General features: G+C 43.2%; 1 protein-coding gene across 1 annotated transcript; it reads right to left on the bottom strand.

The window, feature by feature from the left end:
* Positions 1-3127: 3127 nt before the first annotated feature.
* LOC128699667 (uncharacterized) lies at positions 3128-15789 on the bottom strand. Its single transcript, XM_053792422.2, has 4 exons — positions 15565-15789; positions 4893-4942; positions 4508-4660; positions 3128-3363 (listed from the first exon to the last, which is right to left on the bottom strand). Exons 1-4 carry the CDS (start codon positions 15598-15600, stop codon positions 3207-3209), a joined length of 396 nt encoding a protein of 131 aa, XP_053648397.1. The 5' UTR covers positions 15601-15789; the 3' UTR covers positions 3128-3206.
* Between the last annotated feature and the right edge of the window lie 3261 nt (positions 15790-19050).

Genomic DNA, 19050 nt, shown 5'->3' with positions numbered 1-19050 from the left:
CTATTCTTCAAGGGTGATGTACTAATTACACTGTTCACATCTCTTGTTTTTGCTGACTTCTGTACTCGACTAAAGCCTAGTGTAGGCGAAACGTTTCGGAATATCTAATTGTTGCACATGTGTCTTGCCTATCAACCTGTCGGCACTGTATACTATTTATATTCATCTGGTGGATGTTAAAGATCCTAGCACTAAAAACTTCTACTCTTACATGAAGTCTAAACATCTTCCTTTCCTTCTACCTAAAGATTTATTTACCCTTTAGTCATGCTATCCTCGTTCATTCTCTATACCCAAACTACCTCAACCTCTTCTCTGCCCTATAAATTTTACTTTGAAACCCCACACCGTCTTCTATTATTCACTCTCCGAAGTCTCTGCATAATACAAACAAGTTGTCCTCAAACATCTCTACTGCCTCGCCGCTGCAACTTAACACATTCGCATCCATATAGTGTTGGTAAGAGTATGCTCTTTTTACAATCCCCTTTTCCCTCCATGTATAAACTTATTGGCCTCTATAGACGACTTAACGCACCACCTACCTTATCCGTAGCATAGAAAAGAATACTCCCAGGCAAGACCTGTGTAGGTGATAAAGGAGATTTTGGATAGTGGAAGATAAGTGGGGGACAGGAGGGAATAGGAGAAAGGAGAGAAATAGCCGGGGCTAAACCCAGCTGCACGGCGTTGTTTGGCAAGGTAGAGGGAATAGTTGTCTGACCGTGCTGACTGCACGACTGTATAAGCTGAATGGCAGAACCAGTCAGGGTTTAGGGTGGCAAAGAACTCTTACAGGTGTCGACCGAGGGGGTCATACGCAAGCTTGCTGTTGTCTTTCTCACTGCAATGAAATGGGTGGGAGAGGGGAAACAAGGGAAGCTGGCTTGGTAAAAAGAATGTCTAAGGTCCACCCCTGCAGAGGGCAAGGCAGAAGTTGAGAAGAGAGGTTAGGAATAGAGGTTTAAGAATAGAGAAGGAGGAGCAGGATTGTATAGGGGTTGGAAGAGGTTTAGAGTGTCATCTGGCCGTCTAACTGTTCCGTCGAGGTAGGTTGTCCATTTGTCTTGGTGGGTTTCTAGTTGGTCAGTCTGCCTGTCACAGTTCTTACCAGAACACGTTCGGTGCCGGGGTGCCAGTCAGGGACGTGGAGAGACTTGTGGCAAAGTCGTCCCACTCCACGCCCAGCACCCACCGCAATGCACGGTTCTGAATACGCTGCAGTTTCAGGACATTGGTTTTTGCAGCAAGAGAAAGAGCAAGAGTTGTATATGTGACAAGTGGCCGTATGAGAGCCTTGTACAGGTGTAGTTTAGCGTGAGGAGAGTTTATGAGCTTGTACAGTCACATGTGCAACATCTGAATATCTTTATTGTAGACGTTTCGCCATCCAGTGGCTTCATCAATACAGATTATAGGAGATAATTAGAAGACAGTAGAACTATATACAAAAGATGAGGTAATCAGTCCCTCAGCCTTGGAGTTAGTGTTCACAGCATTGTGATGGAGGAGAATCTGGAGTAAAGGCAAGAAGACTGGCGGTTATATAGGCGTCAGTGGATAAGGACGTGTAGCAGACGAGGGCATAGTCACTGGTAGGCGGGATTCCCCAGCGGAAGTAGGTCCTACCCAAAGTGATGGGTTAGTTGTAGCAGCCACTGGATGGCGAAACTTCTACAATAAAGATACCCAGATGTTGCACGTGTCAATTTTTATCTTGTCGATATTGTATACCATTCTTGTACATGCAATTCTTTAAACACTACCTTTCATACCTGGAGTATTTTTCAGGGGACCAACGCCCCCGCGGCCCAGTCCATGACCAGGCCTCCATAGTTCCTTAACTTCAATTCTCTCGTGTATCTGATTTAACCAACATTTACTTTTCCTCACTGAAATTCCCTCTTATCTTACCTTTTCGCTTAGAGCTGGGACAAGCTTTTTCATAACATGAATATTCATTTTTCTTTTCTTCTGTACTACATCCACGCGCATTCAAACATCCCACGTTATTTTTTTTATTAATAAGACTGTTTAGCCTCTTGCTCCAGGCATTCTAGTCGCCTGACTCAAGAAATCGTAATGTCACGATTGCAAACAAACCATACCCCCGGCCGGGATTGAACCCGCGGTCATAGTCTCAAAACTCCAGCCCGTCGCGACGGGCTGGAGTTTTGAGACTATGACCGCGGGTTCAATCCCGGCCGGGGGTGGTTTCTAGTCGCCTTTTTACGACACGAATTTCAAATTAGGACGCTTCGCCTTGCCGGTGGTTCATTTGTTTACAGAGCAAGCATTATACTCTACTTACTCTTAGAACTGAAATTAACCCCTTCCCACCCACAAAACGACATACATACACAACCATTCAGATTATGGGAGAGTAAATATATGTAGATATACGAGAGTGGCTATTTCGACAGGAGAGGAAAGGTAAGTAGGATGTGGAATTGTTGGAAATTTTTCGTTTCAGTGGGAAGGAACAGGTAATAATGAACCAAGGTATAGTGGTAGTTATGCTTATACGGATGCGGGGCGGCAGAGATGGCATTGGAGATTAATGTACGTGAATAAGGTGCACAAATTAGATTATAATCAAAGAAGCGCTAAACCCACTAGGATCAAGCACAAATTAGAACTGTGTGAAATGTTGAATTTTGAGAGTCCATAATGTTGAGATAGTTTGGTGGTTTAGAAAGGAACATTCTGACCAAAAAAGAAAGTGGATAACTCCTGGGTAGACGGTAAGAAGTATTCAAGAAGGTACGAGAATTTGGGAGAAGGCTTAGATTGGTCAGGTCATGAGCATCCAGCAGGCATGCGTTTTAGTTTTCTATTGGATTTACACCTGATATTAAAGTAGAAAATATATGAAGGGATTCAGAGGGAAAACCACTCTCCTTGTATTTTAAGAAAAGGCAGTGACTGCACTGGGGGGGGGGGAAATAGTCTCAATGTGAATTGTGATGTTTACAGTTTTCAGGGACGGTAGAGGTACCAAAAAAACCAACCCTATGTTTACTGAACACTAAGTATGTAGTACTAACGAACCCACATGAAAATACAACCAAGACAAGAGTACGGTACATTTGTCCAGGGCCTCTATTTTAGGTTAATTGAACAGTACTTTTGATTGTATAGTCTTTTAGTGGATGGAATTCACGGCGAGAAGCTAATAAAAATAATTGTTTTGCTAAATACGGATATTATGTTGAGGCGTCAGTGACTACACAGTGTCTACCACATCTTGGTTCCAGGCAACAGTGGCCATGATGACCGTTCTTCCTACACTCGTCATCGTTGTTACACTGGTGGTTGAATACGAAGCAGCTGAGGAACGGGTCAGGAGGAGGGCAGGAAGACCTGTGCAAGAAAATTTTGTATATAAGTGACCAAGGTTTTAATTTATGCAAAAAATTCAGACTACGTTAAGTAATTTATATCGTAGTTGATATTTCACTTATGACCCACGAAATCTTAACACGATTATAAAGAAATGGGGGGGGGGCGGGTGGAGTTTGAACCCATATGCTTACCGAGTTCTAAAACTCTCCTATTCCTATTTTTTTTCATTTTTCATAAACTTTGAAAAAAAAATGTTTAAATTCCGAAGTAGAAGCGTTGACAATCCACAACTGAAACTAAACTAAAACTTCCTACAAAGGCAGTAAGCAGTGACAGGTCTCGCACCACCTTGAAAACAGCAGTGGATGGGTGGGGAGGGGGACAGCTAACGTCACTGGTATTAATTAGTCTTGCAAAATACCGCAGAAATAAATGAGAAAATGAATAAATGGTGTAGAAAACCAATATGGTGAGACTTTTGCAACAATTGGGTGTATTCTGCAAACGTTTCGGCAGCCAGTGGCTTCGTCAGTCCAAGATTGATGGACTGAACACAGACTCCAGGCTGAGGTACCGATTACCTTTAACTCATTATCCATCTTTCTCTGCACTGGACTGAAGAAGTCACTGGCTGGCGAAAAGTTTCCAGAATAGATACCCAAATGTTGCAAAAGTGTCATTTATCAATTGTGAGAACCTCTCAAATATATTCATTCCTAAGTAACAGCAATGTTACAAGATAATAATCTAATATTTCTGTCTCAACCTATTTTTAACTCTCAAGTTTGTGCACATCTTAAACAATGAAAAGCGATGGTCAAGATTTTACCAATTCTGATCCTAGTCGAAAATTCCGGTTCTACTGCATTAATGGGTTAAGTCTAAAGAGCAGTTTATTATAATTCAATTTCTCACAAGAACACTTCCAGTACAGAGGTACTTTTAAAAAGCAATGTAAAGACGATGTAGTCCATCACCCTGAAGGATGATTTTATTAGTCTTTACATCGCTTCTGCTACTTCCGACAGACTGGAGAAGCCTGCCGTGTAGGCTTCAGTCGAATACAGGAAAAAATTCGGAATACCTAACTTGTTTCATATGCATCTCTCGTATACTATTATAAAAAATGTATTAATATTTACATCATAGCTTAGGAACTTACGATTGTGAGTGTTGGTATCTTCCCATACAGGCCTTAATAGCAAACACCTGACAGCAGTACTTGTTAGGGCCACACTGCTCATCTCTCTCACATCGTTTATGGGTCAAGAAGCCACCAGAGTTTCTGGGTGGACACACGGACAGAGACGGGTTGCTGTCGAGTTTATGCCAAAGTCAACATTAGTAGTCTACAAAGCAGACTTAAAATACACACACATACACATATATACACACACATACACGCACAAAAGAGCGAAGATTTTCCGCTAATCTCTTTAACCATCTCAGTAATATTTGTGATTTATCACTTAAGATTATGTTTAATAATGACCAACAGGAGAAAACTAAACAATACAAATAATGATACAACAGCAGCAAGTACTCACGGAGGTACAGGTATGAAGGGCGGAGATGTTGCTCCGGTCAGAATCATAATCTGTTAAAACAAAAAACTCTTGAGAATTTTGAGGTGCAATAATGCAAATATGGGGTGAAAGTATTAAAATACCGACACTGGAGAAAGACAAGTGCAGTATATACTAGGATAGCGTTATACTGCATTTGGGTATCCAAGTATTGTACATTTTTCATAAGCACTAATGATAAAGTTTAGAAATACTGGTTTCTATTTTTATAGAAAAATAGAAAGTGTAGATAACCCTACAATGGAAGTTGGCATGGAAACACCGAGAAACTGACCACAAGCAGTAATTTTATACCAAAACGTTTAGCTTGCTCAGTCAGCGTTTCATGTCTGGTAGGATGTGCTGCAGCGTCAAACTATGAACACAGCATACAGAGGATAAGTCACGAAATTTTAACACGATTACAAGCAGATCACGGAATGGGAGGGACTAACCCATGGCAAGCGAGTCCTAAAACTCAAAAGGACAGTGTGTTAACGCACTGACCTGAGTTTCAGAACTTGCTTGCCATGGGTTCAATCTCCACCCATCCCCTGGTTTGATACAAAGGTTCTCTCTTCCATTCAAAGCTAAATCTTCGCAACCGACAACTTCCTGGAAGATTGCCTTGCTGAGATGGTGACCAGATCCACTCCTCAATTCGCATCCAGACACCTTTCCTTGCCTGCTGTTTACGCGCACCTTAAAGAAAGCTATGAACTGGGATACTGGAAAAGTATCTGGTGTACCACGGTATACAGCAAAAATGTGATAATGCAAGAATTTAGCAAATTAAGCACTGCAGTATCTACTTGTTCACTTAGGTAAAACTTGAGATTTAATTTACCAAGTAGTGCCGTGACGAGTAGGTAGTTGTAGATTCGCCAGTATATACGCCCGGCCCGGGCCTTTTCCAAGAGGTGGCCCGGCCTTGGCTCCCTGTCGTGGGAGTCTCAGACCAATGTCTGCCACGGGAAGAGGTACACACACTTCCTCATCGTCTGGGACCAGCTGTCCCCAGGTCCCCCGCCCACACTGGGCTCGAAGGGTGTGGTAGTTGCATAGCAACAGAATGTGAAAAGGTGCAAAGGCAGTAAGCGCTACAAGATCCTTTTGGAGCCATACCCACCTTTGGTCCGAAGCTCGAGAGCTGGGGAAGCTCAAGAATGCTTCTTGCTGTGTGGTGGTGGTGGTGGGTGGTGTTGGTGGTGGGTGGTGGTGTTGGTGGTGGGTGTTGGTGGTGGGTGGTGTTGGGTGGTGGTGGTGGTGGTGGTGGGTGGTGTGGGTTGTGGTGGTGGGTGGTGAGGGTTGTGGTGGTGGGTGGTGAGGGTTGTGGTGGTGGGTGGTGAGGGTTGTGGTGGTGGTGGGTGGTGAGGGTTGTGGTGGTGGTGGTGGTGGTGGGTGGTGTTGGTGGTGGTGGGTGGGTGGTGTTGGTGGTGGTGGTGGTGGTGGTGGGTGGGTGGTGTTGGTGGTGGGTGGGTGGTGTTGGTGGTGGGTGGGTGGTGTTGGGTGGGTGGTGTTGGTAGTGGTGGTGGTGGTGGGTGGGTGGTGTTGGTGGTGGTGGTGGTGGTGGGTGGGTGGTGTTGGGTGGGTGGGTGGTGTTGGTGGTGGTGGTGGGTGGGTGGGTGGTGTTGGTGGGTGGGTGGGTGGTGTTGGTGGTGGTGGTGGGTGGGTGGGTGGGTGGTGGTGGTGGGTGGGTGGGTGGTGTTGGTGGGTGGGTGGTGTTGGTGGGTGGGTGGTGTGGGTGGGTGGTGTTGGTGGGTGGGTGGGTGGTGTTGGTGGGTGGGTGGTGTTGGTGGTGGGTGGGTGGTGTTGGTGGTGGTGGGTGGGTGGTGTTGGTGGTGGTGGGTGGGTGGTGTTGGTGGTGGTGGGTGGTGTTGGTGGTGGTGGTGGTGGTGGGTGGGTGGTGTTGGTGGTGGGTGGGTGGTGTTGGTGGTGGTGGGTGGGTGGGTGGTGTTGGTGGTGGTGGTGGTGGTGGGTGGGTGGTGTTGGTGGTGGTGGTGGGTGGGTGGTGTTGGTGGTGGTGGTGGTGGGTGGGTGGTGTTGGTGGTGGTGGTGGGTGGTGGGTGGGTGGTGTTGGTGGTGGTGGTGGGTGGTGGGTGGGTGGTGTTGGTGGTGGTGGTGGGTGGTGGGTGGGTGGTGTTGGTGGTGGTGGTGGGTGGTGGGTGGGTGGTGTTGGTGGTGGTGGTGGTGGTGGGTGGGTGGTGTTGGTGGTGGGTGGGTGGTGTTGGTGGTGGGTGGGTGGTGTTGGTGGTGGGTGGGTGGTGTTGGTGGTGGTGGTGGGTGGGTGGTGGTGTTGGTGGTGGTGGTGGTGGTGGGTGGGTGGTGTTGGTGGTGGTGGGTGGGTGGGTGTTGTTGGTGGTGGTGGGTGGGTGGTGTTGGTGGTGGTGGTGGTGGGTGGGTGGTGTTGGTGGTGGTGGGTGGGTGGGTGGTGTTGGTGGTGGTGGGTGGGTGGTGGTGGTGGGTGGGTGGGTGGGTGGTGTGGGTGGTGTTGGTGTGTGGTGGTGGTGTTGGTGGTGGTGGTGTTGGTGGTGGTGGTGGTGGTGGGTGGTGGTGGTGTTGGTGGGTGGTGGTGGTGTTGGTGTTGCTGCTGCTACTACTACTACCTCATTTGTAGTGTGAATTTGCTTGCCTAGTGGCGTGGTTCACGACTGTCTCTTGACTAGCTGTACCATCGAGGGTTTAGCAAGCTGAAAGCTTTCTGGGTTCTGACTAGTCAGTCAGTCACTACAATTATCGCACTCGGAAGCACAGCAAGCTTTCAATTAGCTAAACACTTGAGACAATCACCAAGGAAAAACCGTGGTCAATCACTACTCAGCACACTGATTCACCACGGTACTGAAATATTACACTAAAAATTTCACCAGTAGGCAGACTACAATGCCTGCCTATTTGACTTAACACTGTCATACCTGGCTTTCCTACATATAGTGCTATCACATTTTATCAGACAACACTGGCTATGTCGGCTAAAGGTTGATGAATGAGACTTGTGTAACATTTTGGTGTCTTTACTGTGGGAAAGTTACGCCAGCCAGTGGCTTCCTCAGTCCAATATAGATAAGAATGGTAATCAGTCCCTCAGCCTGAAGCCGATGTAATTCCATTCTCCTGATCTTTCGCCAATCTTTGACTGAAAAACCACTGGGTGGCGAAGCGTTACCACAACCAAGATATACAAAGCAAAACGTTAATTATCGATTGCAGGTCTTTACACCACCATTTCAATATTTGAAGTGAACAAAAATATACATGCAAGAACTTATTACTACTCGGTGGGGGGGGGGGGGCAAAGAAACAAGAATTTTACAGTATAAACCACGGAACGGGCGAGGGTTTGAACACATGGGAAACTAGTCCTAAAAAAAAAAAAAGGGGGGGGGGGGGACTAACTCGCGGTTAGTCGTGAAACCCCAGACCGACGCGTTAGCCCCGCCCGTGGTATGGTTTGTTTGCAATCGTATAACGGTTTCGCGAGTCACGATGACGGCTTTGAGGGGACCCGAGCTAGAGTTCGTCATGGTCACGCTGGCGGGAGATTCATCTATAAAACTTCCATTTGTAGTCACAGTGGTGCCTATGCTAATCTTCCTATGGTGTATAAATATACCTAGTTGGATATCTTATTGTAGCCAGTTGGCCCAGTGGCTAACGCGTAGGTCTGGACTCTGGAGGTTTAAGACACTCGCCGCGAGTTCAATCCCCACTCGTGGTATAGTCCTAAGAACATAAGGCGGAACACTGCAACAGGTCTGTTGGCCCATACTAGGCAGGTCCTTCACAATCCACTAAAACTTAGTGGATTGTTTGCAGTAGTGTTGTGGAGTCTAATCACGCTCTGCTGGTGCAGCCTAGTGTAAGTGATAATATTCCATGACAAGCTAAGAGAAACTCTTCTATGACCTTTTAATTAATTATACTCATGGGTTAGACCTACCTCAATGGTCACACATCCCTGGGGGAAGTGGATTATAATAAAAAGAACTAAACCCACCAAAATCATACAGCGCTGTGGGGGAAGTGGAGACAGACTTATGGGGAAGAACGTGCGCTGTGTCAGCTATGTGCGCCACTTACCTGACTGTTGCCCAAGTTAGTATCAGGAGTCCTTAACAATCCTTTAAGGGTTAAACAATTAAAATGAAATGTTTGAAACATCATCCAAAATTTGTAAATATGGAGGTTAATCATGCACAACTTGCAAACTGGACTGTTGCCAACTATTGTTTTGACCAAGCATAGTTTCTGCTATAACTGCGAAATTCAATCAACCAAATAAAGCATTTTTTTTATATTAAATACTAAATGTTTTGTTAACAGTTTTAAAGGCTGTCAACTAGACAGGTATCATTAAGGTTGCATGTAACCTGATCAATTAAAGAACGTCTAAAAGAGCAATTTAAATGTGTAAATTTACAAGGTACGTACTTATGTATGTATGTATGTATGTATGTATGTATGTATGTATGTATGTATGTATGTATGTATGTATGTATGTATGTATGTATGTATGTATGTATGTATGTATGTATGTATGTATGTATGTATGTATGTATGTATGTATGTATGTATGTATGTATGTATGTATACGAGTGTCGCGCGGTGTACACAGTGTCCGGGGCTCGATCCCCGGCAAGGGGATCCTTACACCGGCTGTCCCCGTTCACCTAGCAAGTAGGTACCTGGGTGTTAGTCTATTGGTGTGGGTAACATCTTTGGGGACAAGACTGAAGGACCCTGGAAATAAATGGTATAAAATACCGACAATGGAAATATAAACACACATGCAGTATAATGTGATCCTTTATTGACTACGTTTCGCCCACACAGTGGGCTGTTTGTGACTTGAAAAAGCCCACTGTGGGCGAAACGTAGTCTATAAAGAATCACATTATACTGCACGTGTGTATATTTCCACTGAAGGACCCTCTTGGGGACAAGACTGAAGGACTCTCTGCCTCTGAGTTATCCTGGGTGGCTAACCCTCAGAGGATAAAAGTCCGAACAAAATCTTATTTTGAAAGTAGACTCAGGGGGCGTAGTGTGTACACAGTTCCTCGACTTGGTGCCCAAGTGAGAAATTAGTGTCCTTTTTCAGTCCTTTCACCCGTTTACCTTAGTTGTCTGGCTCATGTATTAAGTGTCTACTGGCCTGCGAGGCAGGATAGTAGGCCAGCCTCGCAGGCCTACTGGCCCATGCGAGGCAGGTACAAGTCTCCTACCGGCTTAAGCAAATGCCCCAACCTAGTCAGTTCAGGTCACATTCACTTAAGGAACACAGCAACTAACCTAGTAGCATAAGCTAATCAGGTCCAACTCACACCCACTCTTGTATTTATCTAACCTATTTTTAAAACTACACAACGTTTTAGCCTTTATAACTGTACTCGGGAGTTTGTTCCACTCATCCACAACTTACCAAACCAGTGCTTTCCTATATCCTTCCTGAATCTGAATTTTTCCAACTTAAAACCATTGCTACAAGTCCTGTCTAGGCTAGATATTTTCAGTACGTTATTTACATCCCCTTTATTCCTGTCTTTCATATCCCCCCCCCTAATTCTACGCCTTTCTAGAGTGCAGATTCAGGGTCCTCAGTCTATCCTCATAGGGAAGATTTTTGATACATGGGATCAACTTTGTCATCCTCCTTTGTATGTTTTCCAGAGCATTTATATCCATTCTAATACGATGACCAAAACTGTGCAACAATCTAAACGAGGCCTAACCAAGGACATTAGAGTTGAACAACAACTTTGAACATTTGGGTAGATTTATTGTACACGTTTACAGTGAAGATACCCAGGTGTTGCACATGTTCAATTCTTCGCCTTGAGTTATCACCTAGCATTAGTTATCTGGGCGTTAGAAAAAAGGATAAGTGCAACTAATGCGATATTTATTGTGACAAAGTTTCGCTCTCCCGGAGCTTTGTCAAGCCGTTACAACTTTAAGCGAAAAGTTATCACAAATAAAATGTTGCAGTAATTGCACATGTGGCTTTTTACCTAACACTGTCGGCAATTTTACCAACAGTTTTCTGGGTGTTAACCAAACTACTAGGAATTTAATGTCATGAAAATCCACAAGAGGGTCACAGATGCTGCAAATTACTTACGGTCACCAAAATAGGAGTTAACTAAATTTATATACAGGTTTATATCTGTCGTATGTTTTAGATTTAAAGCCTACTAATTACACATGGATCATTAAAACTAGTGATCCCTCGCTGAGAATAGACTGGTAGCTAGGGATCACTAAATACAAAGTTTCACCCATGGGTGGGATTCGCGCTTGATAAAGCCCAGTCTTGAATGAAACTTAAAAAAATCTTACTATTGTGGGTGTGACTTTGACCTGCCTAACATGGGCCAGGAAGCCTGTAGCAGTACTCTTCCTAGGGTCTTAGGCTCATTATCTTTATGTTTGTAGATGAATGGTTCAGAGAACCGACATGTTGATAAATTAGACACATGTGCAACTCTTGGGTATCTTTATTGAGGAAACGTTTCGCCACACAGTGGCTTCATCAGTCCATACAAAGGAGAATCTTGAACAGGAGGAGAATGAGGTAATCAGTCCCTCAACCTTGAGTCGATGTGGTCAGTCCATCAATCTTGAATAGAATACGGCATACGTGCTGAGGAGCTTATAAACCGTTGGCAGGAGAGGTGCAGCAGTCATAGGTCGTGTAACATTTGTTCAATGTTGAAGTAGGTCGTGCCCAATTGCTTGCCTAATTCTTGGGCACGACCTACTTCAACATTGAACAAATGTTACACGACCTATGACTGCTGCACCTCTCCTGCCAACGGTTTATAAGCTCCTCAGCACGTATGCCGTATTCTATTCAAGATTGATGGACTGACCACATCGACTCAAGGTTGAGGGACTGATTACCTCATTCTCCTCCTGTTCAAGATTCTCCTTTGTATGGACTGATGAAGCCACTGTGTGGCGAAACGTTTCCTCAAAGATACCCAAGAGTTGCACATGTGTCTAATTTATCATTATCTTTATTCCCACTCGTGGGTACCGTCATTATCTACATAAACCTAGCTACCTTCCCAGGTACTGTCATATGCATCATGCACTACTACTTGGCCACATAGCATACAGTGTTCACTTTCATGAACAAACTTTACAGTGCACCTATTTAGAAGTCTTTACGAACAATTTTAGGTTAGAGTTTGTTAATCTAAGGATAATTCACATTTAGTTAACTGCAAATAAATACATTGGATGGCTTACGTCTGTCAAAATAGGGCTAGTACAAAGTGATTTAAATAAACAGTTTAGAAAACAGTAAAGCAAGAGAAAGAGGGAGGGAGGTGAAGAAAGGAGGGTGAAGATAGGATGGAAGTAAATGGCATAAAATACCGACACAATGGAAATATATAGTATAATGTGAGCCTTTATTGACAATGTTTCGCCCACGCAGTGATCACATACTGCTTGAACATCAAAATGGTATACAATACCGACAGGTTGTTAGGTAAGACACACATGCAACAGTTAGGCAACTTTATTCCGAAACGTTTCGCCTACACAGTAGGCTTCTTCAGTCGAATACAGAAAGTAGGCAGGAACAGTAGAGATGCGAAGACGATATAATCAGTCCATCACCCTTGAAGTCGTAGAATTTGAGGTTGTCAGTCCCTCAGCCTGGAGAAGTTCAGTTCCACAGTCAGGAACTATCTGAAGATCAAGCGACAGTGCGGAGACTTAAATAATGAGAAGAAAAAGAAAAAGAAGTAGAAGTTGTAGTAGTAGAAGTTGTAGTAGTAGAAGTTGTAGTAGTAGTAGTAGTAGTAGAAGTTGTAGTAGTAGTAGTAGTAGTAGTAGTAGAAGTTGTAGTAGTAGTAGAAGTTGTAGTAGTAGTAGAAGTTGTAGTAGTAGTAGAAGTTGTAGTAGTAGTAGAAGTTGTAGTAGTAGTAGAAGTTGTAGTAGAAGTTGTAGTAGTAGTAGAAGTTGTAGTAGTAGTAGTAGTAGTAGAAGTTGTAGTAGTAGTAGAAGTTGTAGTAGTAGTAGTAGAAGTTGTAGTAGTAGAAGTTGTAGTAGTAGAAGTTGTAGTAGTAGAAGTTGTAGTAGTAGTAGAAGTTGTAGTAGTAGTAGTAGTAGAAGTTGTAGTAGTAGTAGTAGTAGTAGAAGTTGTAGTAGTAGTAGTAGAAGTTGTAGTAGTAGTAGTAGAAGTTGTAGTAGTAGTAGTAGAAGTTGTAGTAGTAGTAGTAGTAGAAGTTGTAGTAGTAGTAGAAGTTGTAGTAGTAGTAGAAGTTGTAGTAGTAGAAGTTGTAGAAGTTGTAGTAGTAGTAGAAGTTGTAGAAGTTGTAGTAGAAGTTGTAGAAGTTGTAGTAGTAGAAGTTGTAGAAGTTGTAGTAGTAGTAGAAGTTGTAGAAGTTGTAGTAGTAGTAGAAGTTGTAGAAGTTGTAGTAGTAGAAGTTGTAGTAGTAGAAGTTGTAGTAGTAGTAGAAGTTGTAGTAGTAGTAGAAGTTGTAGTAGAAGTTGTAGTAGTAGTAGAAGTTGTAGTAGTAGTAGAAGTTGTAGTAGTAGTAGAAGTTGTAGTAGTAGTAGAAGTTGTAGTAGTAGTAGAAGTTGTAGAAGTAGTAGAAGTAGTAGAAGTTGTAGAAGTAGTAGAAGTAGTAGAAGTAGTAGAAGTTGTAGAAGTAGTAGAAGTAGTAGAAGTTGTAGTAGTAGTAGCAGCAGCAGCAAGAATGTAGCCACTGAGAGTTCATGTTCCTCTCAGATCCAGCAATTCTCACTTGAAAAGGTTGTCCAAGGCGTTTTCTGTACCAAGATGCCACGTGTTGCAGTGTCTGACAAGATGAACATCTTGGTACAGAAAACACCTTGGACAACCTTTTCAAGTGAGAATTGTTGGATCTGAGAGGGACATGAACTCTCAGTGGCTACATTCTCACTACTACTACTATGCACCTCTCCTTCCGACAGTATTTAAGTCTGCACTGTCGCTTGATCTTCAGATAGTTCCTGACTATGGAACTGAACTTCTCCAGGCTGAGGGACTAACAACCTCAAATTCTAAGACTTCAAGGGTGATGGACTGATTACATCGTCTTCACATCTCTACTGTTCCTGCCTACTTTCTGTATTCGACTGAAGAAGCCTACTGTGTAGGCGAAACGTTTCGGAATAAAGTTGCCTAACTGTTACATACGTGTTTTGCCTAACATACTGCTTAAGTGTTTATATTTCCAGGGTGAAGATGGGAGAGGGTGAAGAGCAGGCTAGGATACAAGATAGGCGGAGCACTGCAGCAGACCTACTGGCTTTACACATGCTAGACAGAATCAACTCGCAGCCACCTATCCTTACTCCATGTACTAGTCGAACTCATTTTTAAACCTACCCAAAGATTAAATAGTGTGGTTAATTTAAGATGTAAAGACGAATAGCCTACCACTGTTAGTCGAGAGTAAAAGTACATATTTAATCAAATACTAAGGGTTTATGTTGATGCGGGTTGGTAGTGGATTGATATAAAGGGGTGTGCATGTCACCAGCTCTTGTCTCCAGGCGAGGGCCGTAATAAGTCTGTAATGTGGCTGTTTTACAGCAACATACCTGCTTTGACTCACAGTAGCTAGTAAAGTGTAGTTCCTCTCGGCTTGCCTAATCTTAAAAGATGTTGAGGATTTTCGCGGAAACTAAATACCTAGGGATTATGTGGTTGGGGGGTGGATTAAATCTAAATTACCTCCCATAGAGAAGAAATGCTTTATACAAAACTATTTCTATAGTGGGGTACAATATCTGAAACTATAGTTAAGTGACATTTATTAACTACTTCACAGAAAACCCTTTATGCAGGCAGAATACAGCATGTAGAGTACAAAGGAATGTCACGAGCAGAGGTGAAAAGCTGGTAGCCTCACATGAACAGGTTTAAATCTTATTTACAACAACCGGTGAATAGGCTTGTATGTAATTGCCTCCAGTGAAATAATGTAATCCAGAAAACGGATTAAAAAACAGTCAGTGTATACACACCTCTGAATAAATTATTCTCAGTGTTCAGTTATAGAAGCGGATAGCGCAGAAACTACTAATTAATTTTTGCAGCATGCTCAATATCTTAGTTTCTATCTAGATAATGTCACTAGCATATTAATTTACAATTTAAGGTAAACGTATATCTTCAATAATAAATTGTGGGTGTGAACCTAAGTAAATACTGCCGTAGCAACAGTCCACTGGCTATCACGACTACACTACACTTACACTACAATCACAAGACACTGGTGATACACCAGTGGCTGCTTACTCGTGGGTATACTACATTGAAAAGCTAGCTGTAGCCTGGTTTAGATCATTGCTACCCACTACCACTGCAGTTGCGTAACCCATGTTGAGAAACTTCTCCCAAAGCATTACCATTACTATGTTGGCTGATCACGATTAAAAAAATTACTAGTGTGCACGTCACTAGTACACCAATCAAGGATACCTAGATACTTTAATTCATAATGGAAGGATTAAAGCAAAATTTAAAATTTTTACGAAATACACCATTTGGGAAATATACCATTGGTGCTCTCGGTGAACACTCGCCTACATATACTCATACAATATATACTGTAGTGCTGTATTTAGTGGTTTTTAGGGACTATACCATACACTAATGGTTACTCACCCCACACAACACAACGAACAGGAGCAGGTACTTCATCTTTGTTTCTGCACTGCAGTCAGGGATGGCTGACACGTCTGCTGGTAAGGCTGTGGCTGGTATTTCTGTAGAGGAGACTTGAGGCAGGTGACGAGGGATGACGTGTACTGCTGGTGATGGCTCATCCAAAGTGACGGAGGACAGCGTCTCGCTCCCTCAGGTGACCACCGGCAACTGAGGCATTTTCCACGAATCGCAGTTTTATATTCAGTGGGTTTTTCTCAGCACATCGGAAGCAACGAGGCTGTCCTCAGTGCTTCCAAACACATCATTGTTTTTTGTTTTATGAGTTGTTGGGACAAGAGCTGTGATGGGATTAAATGTGTGGCTGTGATGAAGGAGGGAAATTAAATAAATGATTGAGGGTGATGGATAGTAGTGTAGAATCCACACTAATCTGTGTGGACAGTGGAATAATAAGAATAATTATTGTATAACGGTTGATTAAGGGTTAGCGGAGATAATGAAAATAATGAAGAGGGTAGCGTTAAGGAGTTGATCAGTTCTGGAGCTGAAGCGACTCTTAATTTTTATTATTATTATCACACTGGCCGATTCCCACCAAGGCAGGGTGGCCCGAAAAAGAAAAACTTTCACCATCATTCACTCCATCACTGTCTTGCCAGAAGGGTGCTTTACACTACAGTTTTTAAACTGCAACATTAACACCCCTCCTTCAGAGTGCAGGCACTGTACTTCCCATCTCCAGGACTCAAGTCCGGCCTGCCGGTTTCCCTGAATCCCTTCATAAATGTTACTTTGCTCACACTCCAACAGCACGTCAAGTATTAAAAACCATTTGTCTCCATTCACTCCTATCAAACACGCTCACACATGCCTGCTGGAAGTCCAAGCCCCTCGCACACAAAACCTCCTTTACCCCCTCCCTCCAACCCTTCCTAGGCCGACCCCTACCCCGCCTTCCTTCCACTACAGACTGATACACTCTTGAAGTCATTCTGTTTCGCTCCATTCTCTCTACATGTCCGAACCACCTCAACAACCCTTCCTCAGCCCTCTGGACAACAGTTTTGGTAATCCCACACCTCCTCCTAACTTCCAAACTACGAATTCTCTGCATTATATTCACACCACACATTGCCCTCAGACACGACATCTCCACTGCCTCCAGCCTTCTCCTCGCTGCAACATTCATCACCCACGCTTCACACCCATATAAGAGCGTTGGTAAAACTATACTCTCATACATTCCCCTCTTTGCCTCCAAGGACAAAGTTCTTTGTCTCCACAGACTCCTAAGTGCACCACTCACTCTTTTTCCCTCATCAATTCTATGATTCACCTCATCTTTCATAGACCCATCCGCTGACACGTCCACTCCCAAATATCTGAATACGTTCACCTCCTCCATACTCTCTCCCTCCAATCTGATATTCAATCTTTCATCACCTAATCTTTTTGTTATCCTCATAACCTTACTCTTTCCTGTATTCACCTTTAATTTTCTTCTTTTGCACACCCTACCAAATTCATCCACCAATCTCTGCAACTTCTCTTCAGAATCTCCCAAGAGCACAGTGTCATCAGCAAAGAGCAGCTGTGACAACTCCCACTTTGTGTGTGATTCTTTATCTTTTAACTCCACGCCTCTTGCCAAGACCCTCGCATTTACTTCTCTTACAACCCCATCTATAAATATATTAAACAACCACGGTGACATCACACATCCTTGTCTAAGGCCTACTTTTACTGGGAAAAAATTTCCCTCTTTCCTACATACTCTAACTTGAGCCTCACTATCCTCGTAAAAACTCTTCACTGCTTTCAGTAACCTACCTCCTACACCATACACTTGCAACATCTGCCACATTGCCCCCCTATCCACCCTGTCATACGCCTTTTCCAAATCCATAAATGCCACAAAGACCTCTTTAGCCTTATCTAAATACTGTTCACTTATATGTTTCACTGTAAACACCTGGTCCACACACCCCCTACCTTTCCTAAAGCCTCCTTGTTCATCTGCTATCCTATTCTCCGTCTTACTCTTAATTCTTTCAATTATAACTCTACCATACACTTTACCAGGTACACTCAACAGACTTATCCCCCTATAATTTTTGCACTCTCTTTTATCCCCTTTGCCTTTATACAAAGGAACTATGCATGCTCTCTGCCAATCCCTAGGTACCTTACCCTCTTCCATACATTTATTAAATAATTGCACCAACCACTCCAAAACTATATCCCCACCTGCTTTTAACATTTCTATCTTTATCCCATCAATTCCGGCTGCCTTGCCCCCTTTCATTTTACCTACTGCCTCACGAACTTCCCCCACACTCACAACTGGCTCTTCCTCACTCCTACAAGATGTTATTCCTCCTTGCCCTATACACGAAATCACAGCTTCCCTATCTTCATCAACATTTAACAATTCCTCAAAATATTCCCTCCATCTTCCCAATACCTCTAACTCTCCATTTAATAACTCTCCTCTCCTATTTTTAACTGACAAATCCATTTGTTCTCTAGGCTTTCTTAACTTGTTAATCTCACTCCAAAACTTTTTCTTATTTTCAACAAAATTTGTTGATAACATCTCACCCACTCTCTCATTTGCTCTCTTTTTACATTGCTTCACCACTCTCTTAACTTCTCTCTTTTTCTCCATATACTCTTCCCTCCTTGCATCACTTCTACTTTGTAAAAACTTCTCATATGCTAACTTTTTCTCCCTTACTACTCTCTTTACATCATCATTCCACCAATCGCTCCTCTTCCCTCCTGCACCCACTTTCCTGTAACCACAAACTTCTGCTGAACACTCTAACACTACATTTTTAAACCTACCCCATACCTCTTCGACCCCATTGCCTATGCTCTCATTAGCCCATCTATCCTCCAATAGCTGTTTATATCTTACCCTAACTGCCTCCTCTTTTAGTTTATAAACCTTCACCTCTCTCTTCCCTGATGCTTCTATTCTCCTTGTATCCCATCTACCTTTTACTCTCAGTGTAGCTACAACTAGAAAGTGATCTGATATATCTGTGGCCCCTCTATAAACATGTACATCCTGAAGTCTACTCAACAGTCTTTTATCTACCAATACATAATCCAACAAACTACTGTCATTTCGCCCTACATCATATCGTGTATACTTATTTATCCTCTTTTTCTTAAAATATGTATTACCTATAACTAAACCCCTTTCTATACAAAGTTCAATCAAAGGGCTCCCATTATCATTTACACCTGGCACCCCAAACTTACCTACCACACCCTCTCTAAAAGTTTCTCCTACTTTAGCATTCAAGTCCCCTACCACAATTACTCTCTCACTTGGTTCAAAGGCTCCTATACATTCACTTAACATCTCCCAAAATCTCTCTCTCCATTGTTCGCATCGCTGTTTATCGCTATTGTGCCGTGCGGACAGGCTGCGCAGTAGCTCCTGATACAACTGGTTTACTGCGCAGTTTTCCT

The sequence above is a fragment of the Cherax quadricarinatus genome, chromosome 67, assembly GCF_038502225.1.
Source record: "Cherax quadricarinatus isolate ZL_2023a chromosome 67, ASM3850222v1, whole genome shotgun sequence".
NCBI classification, from domain to species: domain Eukaryota; kingdom Metazoa; phylum Arthropoda; class Malacostraca; order Decapoda; family Parastacidae; genus Cherax; species Cherax quadricarinatus.
Note: the sequence above shows the minus strand (reverse complement) of the source record. Positions and strands in the feature narration are given on the sequence as shown.